Source organism: Prionailurus viverrinus, chromosome A2 (genome assembly GCF_022837055.1).
Source record: "Prionailurus viverrinus isolate Anna chromosome A2, UM_Priviv_1.0, whole genome shotgun sequence".
NCBI classification, from domain to species: domain Eukaryota; kingdom Metazoa; phylum Chordata; class Mammalia; order Carnivora; family Felidae; genus Prionailurus; species Prionailurus viverrinus.
The window spans coordinates 10,955,921-10,977,420 of record NC_062562.1 but is presented as its reverse complement, the minus strand read 5'-3'; the positions used below and the strand labels follow the sequence as shown (position 1 = coordinate 10,977,420).

The window sequence follows — 21,500 nt, the reverse complement described above, 5'->3', positions numbered from 1 at the left end:
ATAGAAATTAATCATGTATTTGGCCCAAAAAACACTCAATGAATTCCAAAGTAATCTCTTTATGTGTTCAACTGCATTGCGGTAAGATTAAATGACCAAAAAAACAGCTTTAAAAAGGCACTTGTCTGCAGACCAAGTCAATGAAGCCACTTTTTGGATCAGCAAAGGAGAGGTCTGGAGTGAAAATGAAGAATTTGGTTTAGACACAGTGAGTCTGAGATGACTCATAACTTCCAAGTGGGGATGATCACTGAGTTGCCATCCATTTACCAGACTTTTATTGAATCAATCAATGTCTCTGTTCTCTGTCCCAAAGCACACTGGAAATGGCAAACATCCTGTTACTACACTCTGTTAGTTTCACTTAAAATTTTGCTTCAGGGGTACCTGGGTAGGTCAGTTGGTTAAGCGGCCAACTTCAGCTTAGGTCGTGATCTCATGGTTCATGAGTTTGAGCCCTGCATCAGGCTCTGTGCTGACAGTGCAGAGCCTGCTTGGGATTTTCTCTCTCTCCCTCTCTCTCTCTGCCCCTCCCCCACTTGTGTGAGTGCACTCTTTCTCTCAAAATAAATAAATAAACTTTAAAAATAAAAAAACCCAAAAGTTTGCTTCATTAGGAAATAATCCAGATTTACTAGTTTTCTTGGTGCCCTGAGGGTTTCGTTTTTATTTGGTTTCCTTTCTCTTTTCCATATCTTTGTATTTGATATTATATTACATTTAAATATTTATTTTGGTTTAATAACACATGAACCTGATTAAAAATAAATCAGAGTGGGTGAATGAATAGATAATACATCCTACAATGGAATATTATTCCGCACTAAAAACAAGCGAGCCATCTAGTCAAGAAAAGACATGAAGGAAGTTTAAATGTCTATTACTAAGTACAAGAAGCCAGCATGAAAAGTCTACATACAATATGATTCCAACTGCCATACATCCTGGAAAAGGCAAAACTATGGAAAAAGTCAAAATATCAGTAGTTGCCAGGGGCTGAGGGGAGGAAGAGATGAAGAGGCAGAGCACAGGGGTGTTTTAAGGCAGTAAACTACTCTGTATGATACTATAATAATGGATACATGTCATTATTGTAATAGGTCAACTTATAAGATATCAGAAAGCTTATTGTGTATAAGTTTGGCTTAAACTCACCTTTCATGAATAATTGAGATAAAAGCTTATGTAGTTCCCTATTAGGATTATTGGAAATTACTAACCGCCCTATCTCGCTTCGGTAACTTTGCCTGCTTGCTAAATGGATAACTTAGGTTACAAAACCCTCCCCTATCCCTTCTACCAACATCTGGCCTAGGCAAAGACCAACATGTAAAAAGTCTCCAACTCACTGCCTCATGGTATCTTAGGTGTCTAACTATGATTGGTCATTTTAAACCCTCTTAGGACAAAGAACTTTAAATTGATAGGTTCCCACCAAAACTAAGGTCTGTATGTCACAATATAATTGGCTACCATGAAATGTTGTAAATTGTAACTGGTTAACCAAATAATGATGTATTCTGACTTGCTAAAATCCATATAAGCTCACTGCTACCTTTGTTCGGGGCCATTCTCTGCACTTTTCTCCTTAAGATCAGGAGATCAGGTTTGGCCTGGCCATGAATAAAATCTTGCCCCGCTTCTATTCGGTGTTTGGTGGTGTTTTTCGACAGCACCCTGTTTCAATTATCCATTTGTCAAAATCCACCAAATACACAACACCAAAATAATAATGATGTGTCAATGTAGGTCCCTCCTTTGGAACAAATGTAGCACTCTGATGTGAGATATGATGTGTGTGTAAGGAGCAGGGGTATATGGAGGGAGGGCTGGCAGGCAGTCTGGAGACCCTTTACCAGTTGTTGAATTTAGAGACTATTGGGAAAATTTACAGTTTTAGTATGCTTTTCTTTGTTTTATTCTCTGTTCACTGGAGATCTGGAGTGACCATAGATTTGATTTTGGGAGAACCCGCAATCAGCATGGGCGCGTGCCTGTGGTCAGCTGGAAAGGCTGTCAAGGTCTTGAGCTCACACACCCTCCACCCCACCCCCACCCCTACTCCCACCCCTCCACCCCTCCCTGCGTTCCCGCAGGTCCCGAGCACCCCCTGCTGGCTGTCAGTGGCGCTCCGGCAGAGGAGACCACACAGTTCTAGTCCTGGGAACCCGCCAGGGGGCGTGTGTAGGGTCGGGGTGGATCCCAAGCCAAGGGGAGCTGGCGAGTCACTGGGGGCCCGCGCTCAGCGGCTCCACCCGCAGCCAAAGCCCGCCCTCGGCGCGCAGGATGAGCTCCGGCTTCCTGCGCGGCTCCTCCTTGTCGGGCAGGACCCGAAAGCGCAGCAGCGTGAGCGCCAGGACCACCTTTATCTCGGTCAGGGCGAACGTCTGCCCGATGCAGTTCCTGCGGGCGGCAGTGGGCACTCACTCGCCAAGGACCCCAGCAGGTCCCGTCGCGCCCCGAACCTCCCCGGGACCGCCAGCCCCACCCGCAGGGATACCGGAGGGGGCTAACCGTGCCCGGGACCCCCATACGGGGGTCCCTGAGCTTGGCTCAGATCCCAGCCCTGAGCTCCCAGACAGAGGGAAGGGGCTCTGAGCACACCGCGGAGCCCTCCTTGGACCCAGCCACCCCCCACTGCCCAGGCCTTTACCCCCAACCTCTGAAGGAGGGGAGAGAAGGAGAACCATCCTCAACACCCCCTTTCCCGCCCGCACAGCCACGTCTGGGATCTCAGGCCCAGGCCCCTGCCCTCACCACCTCATCCACACCTCAGATGCCCGCTGCGCTCACCTGGGTCCCGCGGAGAAGGGAATAAAAGCCAGGGAAGACCTTTCCTTGATGTTTTCTGGGTCAAAGCGGAAAGGATTGTATACCTGGGGGCGGAGAGACGCGGGACTGTTGGATGGGGTTTCCCAGGACAGCAGGCTTTGGAGACACAGGTGTGCGTTTCATGGAGGGAGCGATTTGCCAGGTCAGAACCCTGAGCCCTCCCTTAGGCCCCGCTAGGGAAGTGGCCAAGCATGAGGGTGGGCGGAGGGGAGGGAGGGGGAGGCAGCACCTCAGGGTCTGGCCACACGGATGGATTGTGGTGGATCCCGAAAATACTAACGAGGCAGATAACACCTGTGGGAGGGGAGGGGCCAGTCAGGAAGGGTTTCACCCTGCCTGATGGGCCCCTCTTCCTGCCCACGAGGCTCCTCCCCCTGGTGTTGTGGGCACCTTTGGGGATGACCCGGCCATCTGGGAGCACGACGTCCTGGGTACAGCAGCGGGAGACGACTGTGACCGGGGGGTGCAACCGCAGACTCTCCTTGATGCACATGGTCAGGAAAGGCAACTGGGCCAGGTCGTCCCTAAGGACCCCTCCCCCACCCGCCCCGCAACAGTTATCCAGGGAGCAAAAACAGAGACCCTTACCCCCCACCCCCACCCCAGTTCTCCCATGAGATCATCTCTCCCTATAACGAAATAAATTCCGGATGGATCAAATATCTCCAAACCCATTAAGTTGTGCGCCTTAAAGATGTACAGCTTTTTAATGTGTCCATCACACCTCGATAAAGAGGTATTTGGAAAAGAAGGGCAGTATCACAGAAATAGGAGAGGAAATTTAGCTGGGTATTTTTAGAAGGTTTTCTGTGCAAAGCACAACACCCAAAATCCAACCATAAAAAGGTTTACGATTTTGCATAAAAATTAAATATTGTTTACTGCAAGAGAGCAAAATCAAAAGGCAATAAGTAGGAAACAAAAGAAACAGATCCAATGTTTTATTTCTCATGGTACTAGAGATCCTAGCTAATGCAATTAGACAAGAAAAAAAGAGAGTAAGGCAATCTGAAATGTGGGGGTAAGTGTGTCATTGTTGGCAGATAGTGATTCTATGCTTAGAAAACACAAGAGAATACACCAGAAACCTTTTATAAACATTGAAGATCCAGTAAGGGGGCGTGGGGGTGAATTCCTTTTCTTTAATCCCCTTCAATTTGTGTGGTGATGTAAATTTTAATGAGATTGTTAACTGGCTCAAAACTGGAAAATTATAAAACACCATTCTTACAACTCAACTCACTCATTTCCCATCCTCACAGTTTGCCTAGGTTCTTTTTTTTTTTTAATGTATTCTTCCAGAGCTACTTTTTTGCATTAAAAAAATTATACAGTAGCATACTATATACTATACACACTGCTCTTTATCTTTTTCAGGCAACAGTACAGCAATCTCTTCTTGTATATTTCCTGGGACTTTTATCAAAAATAAGGGCTTCCTTATTATGGAGCTATAAAATAATTCCCCACAGTTTTCTCTAAAGCGTTTAAGGCACTTTTATTTTTTATTTTAAATTTGATTCCATTCTGGGGCACCTGCGTGGCTCAGTAGGTTAAGCATCCAACTTCGGCTCAGGTCATGATCTCATGGTTTGTGAGTTTGAGCCCCACACCAGGCTCTGGGCTGACAACTCAGAGCCTGGAGCCTGCTTCAGATTCTGTGTCTCCCTCTTCTCTCTGCTTCTCCCCCACTCATGCTCTCTCTTTCTTTCTCTCTCTCAAAAATAAATAAACATTAAAAATTTTAAAATATTTGATTCCATCCTGATGTTGTCATGTTACAATACATGAGAAGCAGGTTGAGTTAACTTTTTTCCGGATAGCTCCCCAGTTGTTCCAAAAGCTTTTATTGAAAACATGTTTTTGGATACAAGACTCCATACTTAGTATTTACTATGTTCACTGGCACAAAATGTATATGCATATGAAAAAAAATTGTTTTTCTATGTTGAAATAACAACTAATTAGAAAAAATAAAAGAAGAAGAAGAAGAAGAAGAAGAAGAAGAAGAAGAAGAAATAAATACCTGGATTAAACTTAGATATGAAATCTCTATATTCCAAATGAATGTATAAACTTCTCTCAATCCCAATAGAAGATATGATTCACCATAGCAATGAAAGTATCTTAGGGTTGTGGTGCCTGGGTGGCTCAGTCATTTAAGTGTCCATCTTTGGCTGAGGTCATGATCTCAGTCCTCGTGAGTTCAAGTCCCACATCAGGCTCTCTGCTGTCAGCACAGAGCTCACTTCAGATATTCTGCCTCCCCCTCCCCCACTAGAGCATGCACTTGCTCGCTCTCTCTCTCAAAAATAAACATTAAAAATATATATCTTAGGGTTAATTTAACCAAAAATGTATAAGATCTCTAAGAAAAATTTTGGACTTTATTAAAAGACTAAAGAGCATTTCAGTATCCAAAAATGGGGTATTTCTTCCACATTCTAGAATGGTATGCATTCATATTATGAAGTAATCTGTTTTCCACAAGTCAATCATATATTCAAGTCAACCTATAGAATATGTTCAATTCAAATGAAAATCTACCTGGTAGTTTTAAGAACTAGATAAACTTAATCCAAAACGTTTCCAAAAGAATAGAAGATCATGAAGTGCTAGGTCATTTTAAAAATGAAATATTAAAGAGGCACCTGGGTGGCTTGGTCAGTTAAACGGCCAATTTCAGCTCAGGTCATGATCTCATGGTTTATGAGTTCAAGCCCCACATCAGGATCTGTGCTGACAGTTTAGAGCCTGGATCCTGCTTCAGATTCTGTGTCTCCCTCTCTGTCCCTTCCCTGCTCTCTCTCTATCTCTCTCAAAAATAAATAACCATTAAAGAAAAAATATTTAGTGAAATATTAGAGAAAAGGAACTCACTCTACCAGGTATTAAGACTTATTACAGGGGCGTCTGGGTGGCTCAGTCGGTTAAGCGGCCGACCTCGGCTCAGGTCACAATCTCGCGGTCCGTGAGTTCGAGCCCCGCGTTGGGCTCTGTGCTGATGGCTTGGAGCCTGGAGCCTGTTTCAGATTCTGTGTCTCCCTCTCTCTGACCCTCCCCCATTCATGCTCTGTCTCTCTCTGTCTCAAAAATAAATAAACATTAAAAAAATTTTTTAAAGAAAAAAAGACTTATTACAAAGATGCAGTGATAAACAAACACACAAACAAACAAAAAACAGTGTGGAATTGCTGCAAAAATAGGAAAATAGACCCATGGAACAGAAGAGACAAGTAAGTGAAGCCCTAACATCTGGTAAGAAAAGCCCACAAAACCCTAGCATAAGGCTAGACAGTATGACTGTAAAAGAAAATTTGGACAAATCTGTCTCCATAACAATTAACTAGAAGTGCCCCTCAAAAGTCAAAAGGCAATCTTTAAATGAGTTATTGTAAGTAAATATGACGAAAAGAGAAAAACTCAAAGAGAAAAATAAAGATGAGTACTAATCACATAACAAGAAATACAAATGGCTTATCAATGTATGCAGAAGAAGGATCAGAATAAACATTTTATTTTTATTTATTTTTTTAGAGGGGAGGCAGGGGACAGTGTGGAAGAGTGGCAAAGGGGGAGGGGGGGAGAGAGAGAGAGAGAGAGAGAGAGAGAGAGAGAGAATCTCAAGCAGGCTCCACACTCAGTACAGAGCTCAGTGCGGGTCTCAGTCCCATGACCCTGGGATCATAACCTGAGCTGAAATCAAGAGTCAGACGTTCAACTGACTGAGCGACCCAGGCACCCCTGAATAGACTTTTTTTTTTAAAGAAGACACACAAATGATGAATAAGTACATGAAAAGATGCTCAAAATCATTAATTATCAGGGAAATCCAAGTCAAAACCACAAGGAAAAATCACTTCACACCTCACAGCTGTTAGCATGGCTATTACCAAAAAGACAAGAAATAACAAATGCTGATGAGGATGTGGAGAAAAAGCAACCCTGGGCACTGTTGGTGGGGTTTTAAATTCATGCAGCCACTGTGGAAAATAGTATGAAGTTTCCTCCAAAAAATTAAAAACTACAACTATCATGCTATCCAGCAATCTCACTTCTGGGTAGTCACCCAAAGAAGATGAAAACACTAACTCAAAAAAATATATGTAAACTTATGTTCATTGTAACATTATTTAGAATAGCCAAGGTTATGAAAAACAGCTGTGTCCATCAATAGGTGAATGGATAAAGAAAATGTAATATATACATGCAGTGGAATATTACTCAGCCATAAAAAGACATCTTGCCATTTGAGACAACATGGAGGGATCTTAAGGGCATTGTGCTAAGTGAAATAAGTCAGAAAGAGAAAGACAAGCACTGTATGATCTAACTTATGTGTAGAATCTGAAGAAACGAACAAACAACAACAAAAACAAGCTCCTAGATACAGAGAATAGGTTGGTTGTTGCGAGGGGTGGGGGTGGGGGTGTAAGTAAGCATATGGGTGAAAGATAACTTTCAGTTATAAAATAATTAAGTCATAGGGATGTAATGTACAGCATTACATAGTTACTATATTTTAGTTAATAATACTGTATTGGCTATAGTTGACTATAATTAATAATACTGTGGTTAATACTGCTGTATTGCATATTTGGAAGTCGCTAAGAGAGTAGATCTTAAAAGTTCTCATCACAAGAAACAAATTCTATAATTATGTATGGTGAAAAATGTCAGCAAACTAATTGTGGTGATCATTTTGTAATATATACAAATATCAACTCACTTTTTGTACACCTGAAACTAATATGATGTATATAAATGATACCTCAGTATTTAAAATGTTGGGAGTAGCCCCCAAAATGTGAAAAAGATGTTCAACCCCTTATTTAAAGAAATATTCATTAAAAGAGGAAATATGAAAAATTGGCAAAGATTTAAAATTCAATACAATAATTCTATAGGTATGGGAAAGGTGGTAACATCAAATTCAGCTGATAGGAACAGATCTGAAATAGCTATTAAAATGACAAAAACTGAAACTGTCTTTGACTCAGCAAGTGTCCTTCTGGAAATTTGCAGTGGAGAGACCTTCACATGTGTAAGCGTGGCCAAGTGTTCACAGATACTGACTTATTGTTTGTTTTAGTAAAAAAAAGTAGAAACAATCCAAATATCCATCAATGGGAGATGTTAAGAGAAAGTTAAGTACAAAAAGTTAAGAGATGTTAAGTACAGCCATATGTTAGAATATCACACAGCAATCAAAACAGGAGGAAGTAGGGGGCACCTGGGTGGTTCAGTTGGTTGAGCGTCCAACTCTTGATTTCAGCTCAGGTCATGATCCTAGGCTTGTGGGATCAAGCATTGGGCTCTGTGCTGAGCATGGAGCCTGCTTGAGATTCTCTCTCTCACCCTCTTCCTTACTCCTCTTTCCTGCTTGCATGCTCTCTCTCCCACAAATAAAAAATTGTTTTTAATTTTTAAAGGAGGAATATGGGGGACACTTAAGTGGCTCAGTCAGTTAAGCCTCCAACTCTTGGTCTCAGCTCAGGGCATGATCTCACAATTCATGGGTCAAAGTCCCACATTGGGCTCTGCATGGGCAATGGGCATTGGCTCTGCATTGGGCTCTGCTTGGGATTCTTTCTCTGCCCCTCCTCTGCTTGCACTTTCCATCTCTATCACTGAATGAATGGATGGATGAATGCGGGGAATATGGTTCACAAGTCCTATCACACACTGTAGGATGAAAGGAAAATCAGAACAGAGACTCTGGAAAGCAATTCAGCAATGTCTACTCTAATTGAGAATACTAACATAAGTGTCCTTAACAAAGGGGTGAACCAAGTAAATCACTGAAAGCTTTGCAGCACACAGACAGAAGGAGCTATAAGACACACTTTTGAGTGAATGGAACAAGTTACAAACAGTATGTATATGGAAATGCAAAATGTGTTAATGGACAAAAAGATTATATAGATGATAGATGATAGATAGGTGATATAGGTGATAGATAGATGATGGATAATAGATGATAGATAATGATAGATAATAGATTATAGCTAGATAGATGATAGATAGATCGATAGATAATGGATGATAGATAGATGATAGATGATATAGATGATAGATGGATGATACATAGATAGATAGATGATAGATAGTTATTGATAGATAATAGATAGATAGATAGATAGATAGATAATTATGGAAAGAGACATAGCAAATCAATGAGTCTAAAAGTTTAAAAACCCCTCAGGAGACAGAAAGGGATTAAGTTGGCAGGGGAGGATGTTAATGATAACCATAGTCTCCTTTGTAACGTCTCAGAACAAGAAGAACTTGTTCTCATCATTGCTTTTGTAATTCAAAACTATTTTTCAAAAACTCATATTCTGGGAAAAGAAAGAGATCTCAAGGATATGTTGTTAATGTGTAGACCTTAATTCCCACTTGGAAGGGGAGAGGAAATAGTTTTCATATAAATGTGGGTATAAAGATAGATGTCTTCTGGAAGGATACACAGAAAATCACTGACAAGTGTTCCTCCTAGGGCAAGGATTTTTTTAAAAAGTTCATTTCTACTCTAAACTCTGTTTTATATAGTTTTTTTTTTTTTACCAAGTGTATAATTTTGTTTGAAGTCTTGTTGAAAAAGCTTAAAAATATTTCCCTACCTCACAGGACTGCTGTGCTGAGTGAAGGCTTGGAGTGGAAAATATTACGTAAAAAATGCCTGTCCAGTCCAATGCCTCTTCAACATCCCCCAGACCCTGGCCTGTCCCAGGCCTCAGAATCATTTTCCTGGTCCCCATGCAACAGCTTGTCTTCTCCAGTATGTTTCCCACACTAGCCCTAGAAAGATCTTCATGGGGGGTGCCTGGGTGGTTCAGTTTGTTGAGTGTCTGATTTCATCTCAGGTCATGATCTCAAGGTTCAAGTGATGGAGTCCTATGTCGGGCTCTCCAGTAAGCATGGAGCCTACTTAAGTTTCTCTCTCTCTCTCTCTCTCTCTCTCTCTCTCTCTCCCTCCCCCCCCCTCCCTGTCTCCCTCCTTCCCTCTCTCTTCTCCCTCTCCCTCTTCCATTCCTCCCCTCCTCTTCCCTTTTGTCCACCCTGTCCTCTTGAATTAACTGCACCCCAACTGTACCCAAACACCTACTGATCATCACTCAGGGTCTCAGCTGAGGCACTCTCTCTACTCTTATCCTTGCCTCTCTTACTTTCCATCCTAGCCCTGCCCAGGGGTGGACCCAGGGTGTCCTGATCTGAGTCTATTCCCCCACCAGGCTGGACCTCCAGGACACAGAATGGGCTGGTAGAATTGGAGATGGCACACAACTGGGGACAGAAAGGCAGTGCAGCAGTGTTCTCTGAATGGGGACAGGATGAATGAAGGTGTTCCTGGACAAGAATTGAATGATTTCAATCCCTAGGTGTCCCCCATGAATCCTAGGCTGAACAGTATTGAAGGAGTTAGGAGGCAAGAGACAAGCAAAAACTCAGGGAGTGAAGATATTTGGGGGGCAGAGAGAGTGTGATTTAGGAGAGGAAAGTAAGGGAGTGGAGTGGAAGTTCACTTACAGAATATGTGCTAAGTGGTATCATCTGCCTTCATAATTGTCAATAATTCTCTTAGCAGTCCAGATCTTTCTGTTACTTTCCCCTGCTCTCCAGGCTAGGTACCAGACCCCTGCCTCTGGATTCTGCTCCTAGTTTCTCTAAGCAATAATGACACAATCAACAAAAAGTTCTTTCCCCTTCCCCAGCAGGGGAGCAGAGCCAATGAGAGGGGTTCAAGAACAGGACATGAGGACCTGCACTCACCATTCAATCTCTTTAGGCTCACGGTCCTTCAGGAGCTCTTGCACCTCCTGCCGACAGCGCTCCTGATACTCTGGGTGCTTCGCAAGGTTGTACAGGACCCAGGAGAGACCACTGGCCGTGGTGTCATGGCCTGAGAGGCAGCCAGACAGGCTTGGGTCTCTGGGCTTGTTCAGCACCAGAGGGCGGACAGCGCCCTTCGTTAGGGCCCTCAGGGAGGATGGGGAAGATGGGGTGGGATGGGGTGGTCCAGGGCCCACCTGCCAAGTCCCTGGGATTGGACAGACTCCAACCCCCTGCAGCCCCACACTGGGATGCTTACCCCCAAACATGAAGGTGTCAGCTTCAGCTCGGATATCCTCATCTGACAATTGTTTTCCATCTTTGTCCTGGAGAGAGTATAAGACCACTCCACCCCACCCGCCCGCACACACAGCAAATCATATCCACTCTGAGAGCTCATAAGCCTAACTTGAGACAATCTCTGAAGCTCCATAATCCATCCAGAAACTATTACCAGAGGCCCCACCCCACAGGCCTTCTCCTCCGTGGCCTCTTTGCCTCCTGTTTTGTCCCTGGTGAGAGGGATCAGTGATCCATGAATATCTTCATGTTTCTACATGGTGAGGACTTACTGGAAAGAAGTTATTGGCCACCTGGATTACAGGAGACTGAATGACAACTTCCCTTGGAAGTTGGAAATGAGCATTGCTCCGGAGCCATTTGCTCTCATTCTAGGATAGTAAATCCAGAGATTCCTTATCTCCCCTGGTGATAAGCCAACAGAACTTGTAGACTTTGCCTTCTCGGTGAAGACAATTGGTTTACACTCCAAAACACGTTTCTCTACTTCTCTCTCTCTCTTTCTCACACACACAGAAGGAGAAGGAGAAGGAGAAGGAGAAGGAGAAGAAAGAGAAAGAAGGAGAAAGAAAAGGAGGAGGGGGGAAGGGAGGAGGAGGGGGAAGGGGAGGGGAGGAAGACAAGACATAGGCAGAGGAGGAGGAGAAGAAGAAGAAGGGGCAGATGTATCAGCAGTCCTATATAAGTTCCAAGATTCATAATGTAGAGGTACCTTTCCTATGATGGAAGCATGGTTGGTTGCATGTACAGATAAAAGCATCATGTAGCTCTCAGAAGAATTTTAGAATGAGGAACCATGGCTACAATTCTATGGCCACCCTTATTTCCGTGAGTAACAAATGGGCTTCTCTGGATTCTAATATACAAGTAAATAAATACACACGCGCACACACACACGCACACACACACACACACTCACGACTACCTTATTAAGTAGAGTAAAATCTCAGGCCCTTCACAATTGCAGACTTAGCAGTCCCCTGCAGGTTACATTCCATAGAGTCATCTCTAAAACATATCCCTAATCCATCCCTCCTTTCCTCAAACACCACCCATGACTCCCCAGTGCCCTCTGGATCAAGTCTAAGTCTTCAATTTGAAATCTGAAATCAAGGTCCGTTCTACCTCTTGAATCCAGATGCCAGAGAAACCCACCTTGGTCAGCAGGAGCACATCAATGAAGTCCAAAGTCTTGGCCTTAGCCTTGGCCTTGAGGAAGTCATCAACACCGTCATCAGGGAGAGTGCGGCGCCGTTCCTGGATGACAGCATCTGTGAAGTTGTGCACCAGGCGGCAGGCTCTGCGGAAGCGTTGCCCATCTGGAGTGAGGTAATACAGGAAGTCCATGTGCAGGAAGATCTGCTGGTGCCGTTTTGCCACAAGGGCACTGAGCTCTAAGATGGCAGCAATATATTCACTAGGCTTCCTGCAGGATGAGGGCATGGAGGAAAGTAACAACTTAGCTCACCTGAAGGCTGAGAAAATGCCTGCTACCAGCAGCTGGGAGATATGGCCCATCAGAAAACTGAGTATCCAGGAACAGATGGCCCCACAGATACATGGTGGGGATGATCCAGGACACATGACTCTCCAGACTTTCTTCTCTCCCTGATTCCCATTTCTGTGAGCTGCCTCCATGAACTCAGAACCCAGCTGACTGACACATTATGCTTCTCTCCTCTCTCTCCATACAGCTCAGACTTCATCTTCTCCCATTTGGTCAATGGACCCAATCCCCTCTCTAATCTTGCATCCAATTTCATACCATTCATTGTCTACACATCAGTTGGTCTTCTCCAGACTCAGATGTCCAAGAACAGCTTTGCCCATGACCCTCACCTGCTCAAACCTCAGATAAAGTTCATACCCTTTTGCCTGGCTTTTGAATGTCCTTAAGATATAGCTCCTGCCAACCCTTCCAATCTCATTCCCAAGGTGGCTCCTTACTGTGGCACATGCTTTACTCATCCTAGTCCCTTGGCCTTTGTCAAACATTTCTGCTTACCTGAAAGGATCACTCTTTCTCTTTCCCTTCCTTGTCCTTCTTTGTCCAACTCTGATCCATCTCCTCCAGGAAAGTCCCTTCTGATTGCCCTGGTCATCCCTCCCTTCCCCATCTACTCCCTTGGATCTACAGTTCATGTTCCCAGGTCCTGAGCAAGCACTCACTCCTGGCAATTGCTGTCAAAACTGAAGACACATTTCTGCAGACTGTCCAGGGTCATGAGGCTGATGTGCTCAAACATGTCCAGACGGGTGCTGCCCTCTGAGACCAGGCGTTTCCACTTGGCCTGGGCAGAGAAGGAGGTAGAGCTGGGGCTGGGACCTGCCTCCTCTGAACCCCTCTCCAACACCAACCACCAAGAGGGGATCCACCAGACCCAGGCTCCTCGTCCTCCACCCCAGGCACCCATCCCCAGGGAGGACCAAGATTGGGTGGGAGTACAAACTCTTACTATTAAGACCCCATGGCTGAGAGTCAGAAGACCTGAGTTCAAATCCTGACTCTGCCTCCTACACCCCCCTGTGTGCCCTTGGTCAACTCACTGCTGCCCTCTGGACTCCACCTGTCAAAGCTTCACTAACAGTTAATATGACTTGTTCTGTTGTCAGACAAACCAGGTTGGAACCCCAGCTCCACTCATTAGCTCACTTGCTAGCTGTGTGAATGCAGGCAAGCTCCCTAACTTCTCTGAACCTATTTTCACCACCTGTAATGAGGTAATAATAATCATCTTTACCTCATATGGTTGTGAAAATAAAATTAGACAATATATGTCATGGAATGTGCACATATATTCTGGTGTATAGTAAGTGCTTGAGAAATGTTAGCTTTCATCATCTTAATTGTCATAAATTAAGAAAAATTCCCCTATGTTGAAAGAGGCGATTCATGGGCCCCGAGCACCCCTCCACCTTTTTGCTGGGTATGCCCAAAAAAGGCAAGTCTCTGATATTCTTTACTTAGGCATTTCTCAGAGTTGCATTTTCAGCAAACACGCTTAAGGAATAAGGTAATATTTCCCCCACACAAATGTCAGGCTTGCTTTTAATTACCAGAAGTCATAGAGTCCCTGAACCTGGTATGCCTCTCCTGTAATGCAACATACTGCATAAGCATTGAAGCCCACCTATGTTATCCTCACAGGATTTGGTGACTTAGAGAAAGAATGCAAACCAAGAAGTACGTGTGCTTGCTGTGCTATGAGTAATAAATTGTTCTTTGTCTCTGACACAGGAGTCTCGTGTCTTCTGGCACAATCCACAAAACCGTAACAATCTCACTCCTTAGCTTGCAAGTGTGAAAATAATCCCAGGCCCTTCACAAAACCCCCACCTCCAATTCTTCACTTCTTTATATCCACACATTTTCAATGTGATTTTTCAGCAACTCCCATTAAAAGGTGGATGCTCTCTCACCACCTTTTGATTCTATAATGGCCTTTTGACTTGCTTTGGCCAGTCGACCATAGCAAAAATGACAAGGTGATCATCTTAAACCTAGATCTCAAGAGGCATTGAAGCCTCCTCTCAGTCTCCTGGAACCCTGCCTCAGCCATGGGAACAAGCCTGAGATGCCTTCTGGAGGGAGATAATCACATTAAAGAAAGTTCAGTTGTCCAAGCTGAGACCACCCTAGATCAGCCTGCAGCCAGCCACTCCTCGAACATGTAAGAGGGCTGAGCCCAGATCTGCAAAGTACATACCTGGCCCAGAGCTGATCACAGGCACATGTGATCCCATCCATGTCCGAAGACCAACTGACTCACAGACAGGTTAGCAATAATAAACCCTTATTGTTTTAGACCAATGAGTTTGGAAGTGGTTCGTTAATTCAGCATAACTACTATGCAACCTTCATGGATAACCAAGTGGGTCTCAGGCTCGAAGTCTTCTTTGTAAGGGAAACATTGAAATTAACACCTTCTGAGCACCTGCTATGTGCCAGGGACATGAATACATTACATTATCTTGACTACCCTGCAAAGTGGGGACCATTACTCCCATTATATAGCTGAGAAAATTGAGGCTCAGAGAGGAAGAGCAATGGCCCCAAAGCTGTCTAGGAGAGCCAGAATTCCAGACAAGATATCTCAGAGCCTCCATCACCCCCAAGACTTCAGCTGGGACCCTGGGTTCAAAAGACTCACATGCATGACATTTACACTGTCATTGAAAATCTTCACATAGTGCTTCAGGATGTTGAAGTGGAAGGCGGGTGTCAGCATGCGGCGATGGCTGCTCCATTTGTCACCAGCACTCAGCAGGAGCCCATCCCCTAGTAGAGGCAGCCGTAAGAAGTGGGCAAAGGCACTGCCTCCCCCTGGGTCCCCAAGGTTGTCCCCAGTCCCCTTCACCCACGGTTACTCACCCAGCCAGGGCTTCAAGAAGCTGTAGAAGACCGCGTCCTTGGGTGCAACGGCAGCTGACACGAATGAGGACCATCAGGGGTCATGGGGAGGGGGAAGGGAGGGGCTTGGGTTGGGGGAGTGGAGGGCCCAGCCAGGGGAATTCATACTCCCTCCAAGACCAGCTTAGCAGGAATGGGGACAAGAGCAGAGGAAACAGAGTGGGGAGGTGAGGGGGCACCATACCAGGCTGCAGCACAGAGCAGAGCAAAGGCAGAGCCTATGGACACACCCCTATGTACTTAGATGCTCTCTAAAATGTGGCACAACACATGTGCCAATCCAACATGTTCGAAGCACCTGAGCACAAATCAGCACTCCACAAAATGCCTTTAGAGGGACCTAGGACATCACATCTGTCCCAGAACTCTCTGACATCTCCTGACATGGCCCCAACACATGTTAACATGCCCTGGCATGAAACAACATGTATAACACACACTGACCTGATGCAGCATCCTCTAACATGGACCCAGAGACAATCTGACACGACCTCAGTCTGTCTCACAGATGGTCCCAGGCAGGACTTAAATACGATCCCACTAATGTCCCAGGCATGGACCAGGTATGACCCAGCCATATCCTAAGACCTGCCCTGGACAAGGCTCACATAAGGCCTCAGCATTTCTCAGAAGGACTTGAGGTTCCAGACCTCAGACAAACTCCAAACATGGTCCAGACACGACCCACAGGAGAACCAGACAATCTCAAATAGCATCCCAGACAAAAAAAAACCAGACAGACTCCCCACATGCCTTGAATATCCTTGGCCACAGGTGAGCCCCAGACATGACTAAGGCCATCTTCATGGTTACCATGTACCATATGCCAGGTATAACCAGGTATAAAGTATATCGGCCGTAACCAGAACACAGGTGGAAACATAAACGTGACCAGACCTGGCCATACAGCAGACATCGCACAATCACACCCTAGGTGTGAGCAGACGTGACCAGAGATCTGGCATGTGGGGGTCCAGGCAAGACAGAGGCAGTGGCATCCCCACAGCTGCATCTGGGTCACCCACCACGCTGTCGGCAGCACAGAGACTTCAGCAGTGAGCAAGCCATGGCCGTGGGGTGTCTACCTGGAGCAAAGAGCACAGGCTTGATGCAGGTGGGGTGGAAGATTCGGATGACTGCATGCCAGGGACCCACCCACCAGCAGCACACATCCCCATAGGTGCTTGCCAGGTTTTGTGTGTACAGAAGACCTTCCTCTGAGCTCTGAATCTGAAGAGAAACAAAAAGGACCCCATTCACAGTCTTTCTAGATGGCCAGATGGAAAGACCCTGCAGAGCAAAGACCCAGACCTGAGCCCTGTGCATCCTTTCCAGCAGCTCAGTCTCCTCCTGGAATCCTTCCCCAGACCCTTGGTACAACAATTGGGGCTCTTTGGTTACAGGAACAAAAAGGGTCTTTCCCCCATTTGGATCCCAAACACCACATTCACCTGGATTCTCCTCTCTCCTCATTTTCCATATAAGAAAACTGAGACTCTGAATGATAAAGTCATTTGCCCCCAGTCTCCCAGATGGTAAGTGGCCTGCCTGAGATCTGAGCCCAAGTCCATCAGAATTCCAGGACCTGAGTTCTTAGCCATCAAACTGCTTTGAGCCCCAAAACAATAGCTCTGAGAACCTACACTTGCCAAGACTGGGTAATCAGAGCCACAGTGATTAAATGAGAAACTGACCCTGGGATGCAGTCCAAGAAAATTAAAGGGAGTTTTGCAACTTTTCCCCTGGAACTGTTGGGAATAAGCTCGCTTTCCCATGGGGGTTGAGTTTCTTTACCAGAACGAAAGTGAAGCCATCACAGAGGAAAACAGAACTGAAACAATGAAGACAGATTCTTGATGATGTTATTTGATCCAGCCATGCCTGAAGACAATGCTCCCTGGACTTCACTGTAAATAGATTTCCTTTTTTTGATTAGACCACATAGGGTTGAGTTTTCACCACTCACAACTGAAAAACACCTTGGCAGCCAGAGAGAGCTGGGTGTCTTCCCAGAGTCACCCAGAATTTGGGCATTAAAGCTAAGGTTTCTGTTGGATGCTGCTTATTCCCCTGCTCAGCCTGGCCTGTCTGGAAGTAGAAGAAACAGAAGCAAGTGAAGGGAGCTAGGCTGGGGTAGAGTCCCATCAAGGAGATTCCTGGGCCCTCAAGCAGAAGAGCAATGAACTTGAAGCAGACAAGATTGTAGAATAGGGTGGAAGGAACCAACCCACCAGAGGTGGGTGTCACAGAAAAAGCAGCACAGGTACTCTGCCAACACTTGTTGGTCTGGGGATGGGGATGGGTGGGACTGAGGCCAGGCCTGGCAGGGGGCCTCAGATGCTATTGATGTCCATCGCACCACTCTGCCCTCTGCTTTAAAAAAATTTCTGCTTGTCATTCCATACCCACTTCCAATAATTCCTCCTCTAGGAAGTCTTCCAGCCTGCCCCAGCAGAGGCCTTGATTTGTCTGTGGGATGACACAGCCATGTCCCTCTGGCCAATTCCTTACCTCACCAGGTCAAGGACCTCACTGTCAACCCATCTCCTCAAGATTGAGGGTTCCTCCAGGACTGAGCCTTGGATTGAGGTCTCTTGGGGTCCCAGTGGTGCCCAGGACACCAGGGTTGGGGTGGGGGATTAGACAACAGTGGAAGAAGGAGACAGTGAGATGGGGATTGACAAACACAAGAAGGGAAGAGGAAGATGGCTGAGAGAGAAGGGGGAAGTGAGGCCAGTGACCCGCCGGTGTTGCGTGAAGCTTGGAGAAAGAGGGGCTGACAGCCGTGGGTTGTGTCACAGCCCATCACCACAAGCTCTGCATGAGTACCTGAGGCATTGGTGATAATCCGGATCATGTCAGGGTGGCACAAAATGATAAGGGGCATGGTGGGGCCCAGCCACATCACAAACGCCTTCGAGTAGGCGGCCACCAGCTGAATTAAGACCCTCAAGCCCTGCTCTGTGGGGTGGACCTACAAGCAAGACAGGGGCCATCACCTCCACAGAAGGAGCCACAGCTAGTTCCCCTGCAACCTCTGCAGTGGTCAGTGTGTCCAGACTCTGCATAGATGGAGGGGATCTCTGTTTCTTCCTGCTCCTTCCCTTGGGGGCAGAGGGATCCTGCAAGACTCTCCATGTCCCAAGGATCCCTCCCAGGACACAGGGAGAAGACATGCTCTCTGCCCCCAGAGAGGCCGACCTTGGCTTGAGAAGTCAGATCTTTCTTCTCCTGGGAGTCATTCCAATCTCAGGGAGGTGCCCACGGGAACAGCAGGGTGGCCTCACGTTTTGTACTGGGGCTCGTTCCCATGTCCTGTCATATCCTGGCCAGTCCACACAGCCCCCCCCCCCACTCCCCAGATGGTGAAGGTGTGCAGACCTTCCAGCTCTGACAGACCCCAGGACACAGGTGTGAGCTCTGCCCATCAGTCAGGAGGGCAGCTCCCACCTACGTCCTCTTCTGCCCACCAGCTGGCATGGTTCATCCCATCTGTCTGTCTGTCTGTCTATCTATCTACCTCTACCTATGAACCTATGGACTATCTATGAACCTATCCCCTGAACCTATGGACTCCCCCATCAGCCGTGCCTTTTACAAATGAAGAAACCCAGGCCACGTCCCCCAAAAGGAGAAGGAGGGGGTCTTGTCTCCCAGTGATGCATCCTCTCCAGTCCCATGGGAAGCCCCATCCCGGCCTGACAAATACTTCCAGGTGATCCAGACAGGTGAATACAAGTCATTTTCACTTTTGTGACTGTTTCCTGCTCCTTAAGAACCCTGAGGCATTTGAGGAGATTGGCCCAGAGAGGGAGAGTGACTCAGCTGAGGTCACAGCAAGAGGGACTGGAGGAGAGAAGAGTGACCAAGAACAGCCTCCATGGCCAAGCCCTGGAACAGGGAGTGGAAACAGTAACTTTATAACATTCCTGCTGCCCCCAGGGTTTGTCAAGAACATTCCCAGACCCAGCATCTCAGGCAAACTTCACAATGAGCTTGGGATGCCCTCATTCCAAACTTGGCCATAATGAGCAGTAAAATAGCAGGAAGTCCCTCCCCCAGCTGTGGTCCTCATGCTGGGCAGTTAAGGAGAGCTGTGCTCCTCCCTCAGCCTGTCTGGGGATGGGAAGGGCTAGCCGCTCATCCCTTTGACCTTGAACATGGCAGGTAATGGCAAGCTCACCACCTATGTCATCAAACACTTACCTGAGTGCCTACTCTATGCCAGCTCCTGGGCTGGACAATGTAGTATCTGATCCCCAGAGCCACTATCCAGATAAAGAGGTGGAAAATAAGTAACTGGACAATTAATTCTTTACATATGAGTAGACCCAAGTCAAAGGTCCGTGCAGGTGGGGAGTCAAAGAAAGCTTCTGTAAGGGGAAGTGAGCAGTTAACTTTATTCAGGTTGGGCAATGGGCCCATTGGGACATCTCAGCAGGGAAGTTTAGACTGAGAAGAAGCTTTCCTGGGGAGGGGTGTGGGTGGAGAGCTAGACCCCTGTGAGTCGAGGTGGGGAGGTCATAGGTAATTCCTGTAGGTAAGTGAGCAGACACAAGGGAATGGGCCAGGTAGGGAGCAGACCCTGGACAGCACCCCCTGAGAAGGTCTCTGGGGTAGCCATGGACACTGGGAATGCCAGGGGACCCTGCTCTGTGCAGCCCGCCCTGGGAGCCCTTCAGAGGGACATTAATGTGGGGAAGGGAGGCAGGAAATTGATCCCAAACAGGTTAGGGGTGCGAAGATGAAGATGTGGAAATGGCCTGGGATGAATGAGTGATTACAGAACGGCTTCCTAGCCTTCCTCCTTCTCTGCTGTCCCAGATCCCAGCCCCACCCCAGGTCCCCCGTTCCCCACCCCTGGGAAAGTGCATCCACCCCGAGCCCCAGGCCCATCCTGCCACCCACACTCACCAGTCCCAGGTGACCCCAAAACCAGTTCCGCTTCGGAGGCTGTGGGAAACACCGGAGGCGGCAGCAGGTGTCATAGAAGCTGTAGCTCCAGGCCAGGATGCGGGCCGAGAGCCAGGAGACCCCCACCAGCAGCAGGAGCAGCCATGGGGAGGCTGCCACCTGCCCGAGTCCCAGCCAGGACAGGCTCAGCATCCTGGAGGCAGAGGGGACAGATTTTCCTGAGGCCGAGGAAATGGGCCCAAAGGTGAGCTCTCTGGACTCTTCAGGAACAGAGGGAGAGCCCCTCTTCCACAACGGGATGGGAGGAGCATGGACAGACAGGGGTAGGGATAGTGAGTGCTCAGCACTGGGCAGTGATTCAGAGAGGGGAGGAGGACCTAGACAATTCCAGAGGGAGAGGCAGAGTGAGTGAGAGGGAGAAAAAGAAAGACAGAGACACAAAGAGATAGCTAACTACCCACCAGTAGCCACTCTGCTCCCAGGGGCTCTCTGGAGCCACCCCACCCTTGGGCAGCATCCTTTGCTACCCAGGATCAAGACCCCCAGCCAGGTACCTTCAGACCACAGCAGCTTATCCACACAGCCTCCTCTCCCCTCCTCTTGGAAAGTCTTTGTCCCTGGTGCCTGACCTAGGGGACACTGGCAGTGGCCAGGCTAAACCAGCCAATCCCTGCCTGCCTGCTTACCTCCTCCCCACCTGGCAGTGACCCAACTAGTAGGTGGGGGAGGGGGACTTCCGTGTTATAAAGAGAGTATTGGATTGCATCGTCAGAACTCAGCACCTCCCATGTGGGGGTGGGGGATCCGGTGAGGGATGGGCAAAATGACTCTTGGGCGCCAAGCTAACAGCCACCCCTGCCCTTTCAAGGCCAGCAGGGCACAGCAGGGAAAAGTTTGAACGTGAGAGTTCAGGTGCCATGGGGGCAGGGTCCAGGCAAGCCTAGTCCCAAAACATCTCTGGGGCTCCTCTCCACGTACGAGGCAGGCCAGAGGCATGCACCATTTCCCAGCGCAGAATCAGGAAGCCTCGGGCCTCTGGGCTGACAGCCTGGCAGGAGTTCAAGCCCTGCCTCCAAGCAGCCTAGGGCCTGGGCTGACACAAGACCACAGGGGGCAGGAACAAAAAGCCCTTCTGGCTCGGGGTTACTTGCATCAGACTCAGGGAGTAAAGGGCCCAGTGGGAAGAAGGCACCTGGAGGTGAGGGGGTAA

General features: G+C 47.1%; 1 protein-coding gene across 3 annotated transcripts; it reads right to left on the bottom strand.

Annotated features, from left to right (window-relative positions):
- Window positions 1-643: 643 nt before the first annotated feature.
- LOC125160626 (cytochrome P450 4F3) lies at window positions 644-20,988 on the bottom strand. 3 transcript variants are annotated; one of them, XM_047849759.1, is made up of 13 exons: window positions 20,845-20,988; window positions 20,291-20,483; window positions 18,206-18,350; window positions 15,338-15,391; window positions 15,117-15,244; window positions 13,135-13,256; window positions 12,121-12,391; window positions 10,925-10,991; window positions 10,606-10,735; window positions 3,223-3,356; window positions 3,062-3,126; window positions 2,794-2,876; window positions 644-2,403 (listed from the first exon to the last, which is right to left on the bottom strand). In XM_047849759.1, exons 2-13 carry the CDS (start codon window positions 20,480-20,482, stop codon window positions 2,226-2,228), a joined length of 1,569 nt encoding a protein of 522 aa, XP_047705715.1. In that variant the 5' UTR covers window position 20,483; window positions 20,845-20,988; the 3' UTR covers window positions 644-2,225. The 3 variants fall into 3 exon arrangements, with proteins under 3 accessions (XP_047705715.1, XP_047705714.1, XP_047705713.1); XM_047849758.1 differs by lacking the exon at window positions 18,206-18,350 and adding an exon at window positions 16,462-16,606; XM_047849757.1 differs by lacking the exons at window positions 20,291-20,483; window positions 20,845-20,988 and having other exon boundaries at window positions 16,462-18,326.
- Window positions 20,989-21,500: the final 512 nt, after the last annotated feature.

Bases quoted from the DNA above. Each gene is read 5' to 3' on its own strand.
- LOC125160626 (XM_047849757.1), bottom strand. From the start codon at position 16,849: ATGAGGAGAGAGGAGAATCCAGGTGAATGTGGTGTTTGGGATCCAAAT. The intron at 15,245-15,337 runs GTGAGTAACCGT...TGCCTCTACTAG, and splicing joins CTTCTTGAAGCCCTGGCTGG to GGGATGGGCTCCTGCTGAGT. The intron at 3,127-3,222 runs GTGCCCACAACA...CCCCTCCCACAG, and splicing joins TGGCCGGGTCATCCCCAAAG to GTGTTATCTGCCTCGTTAGT.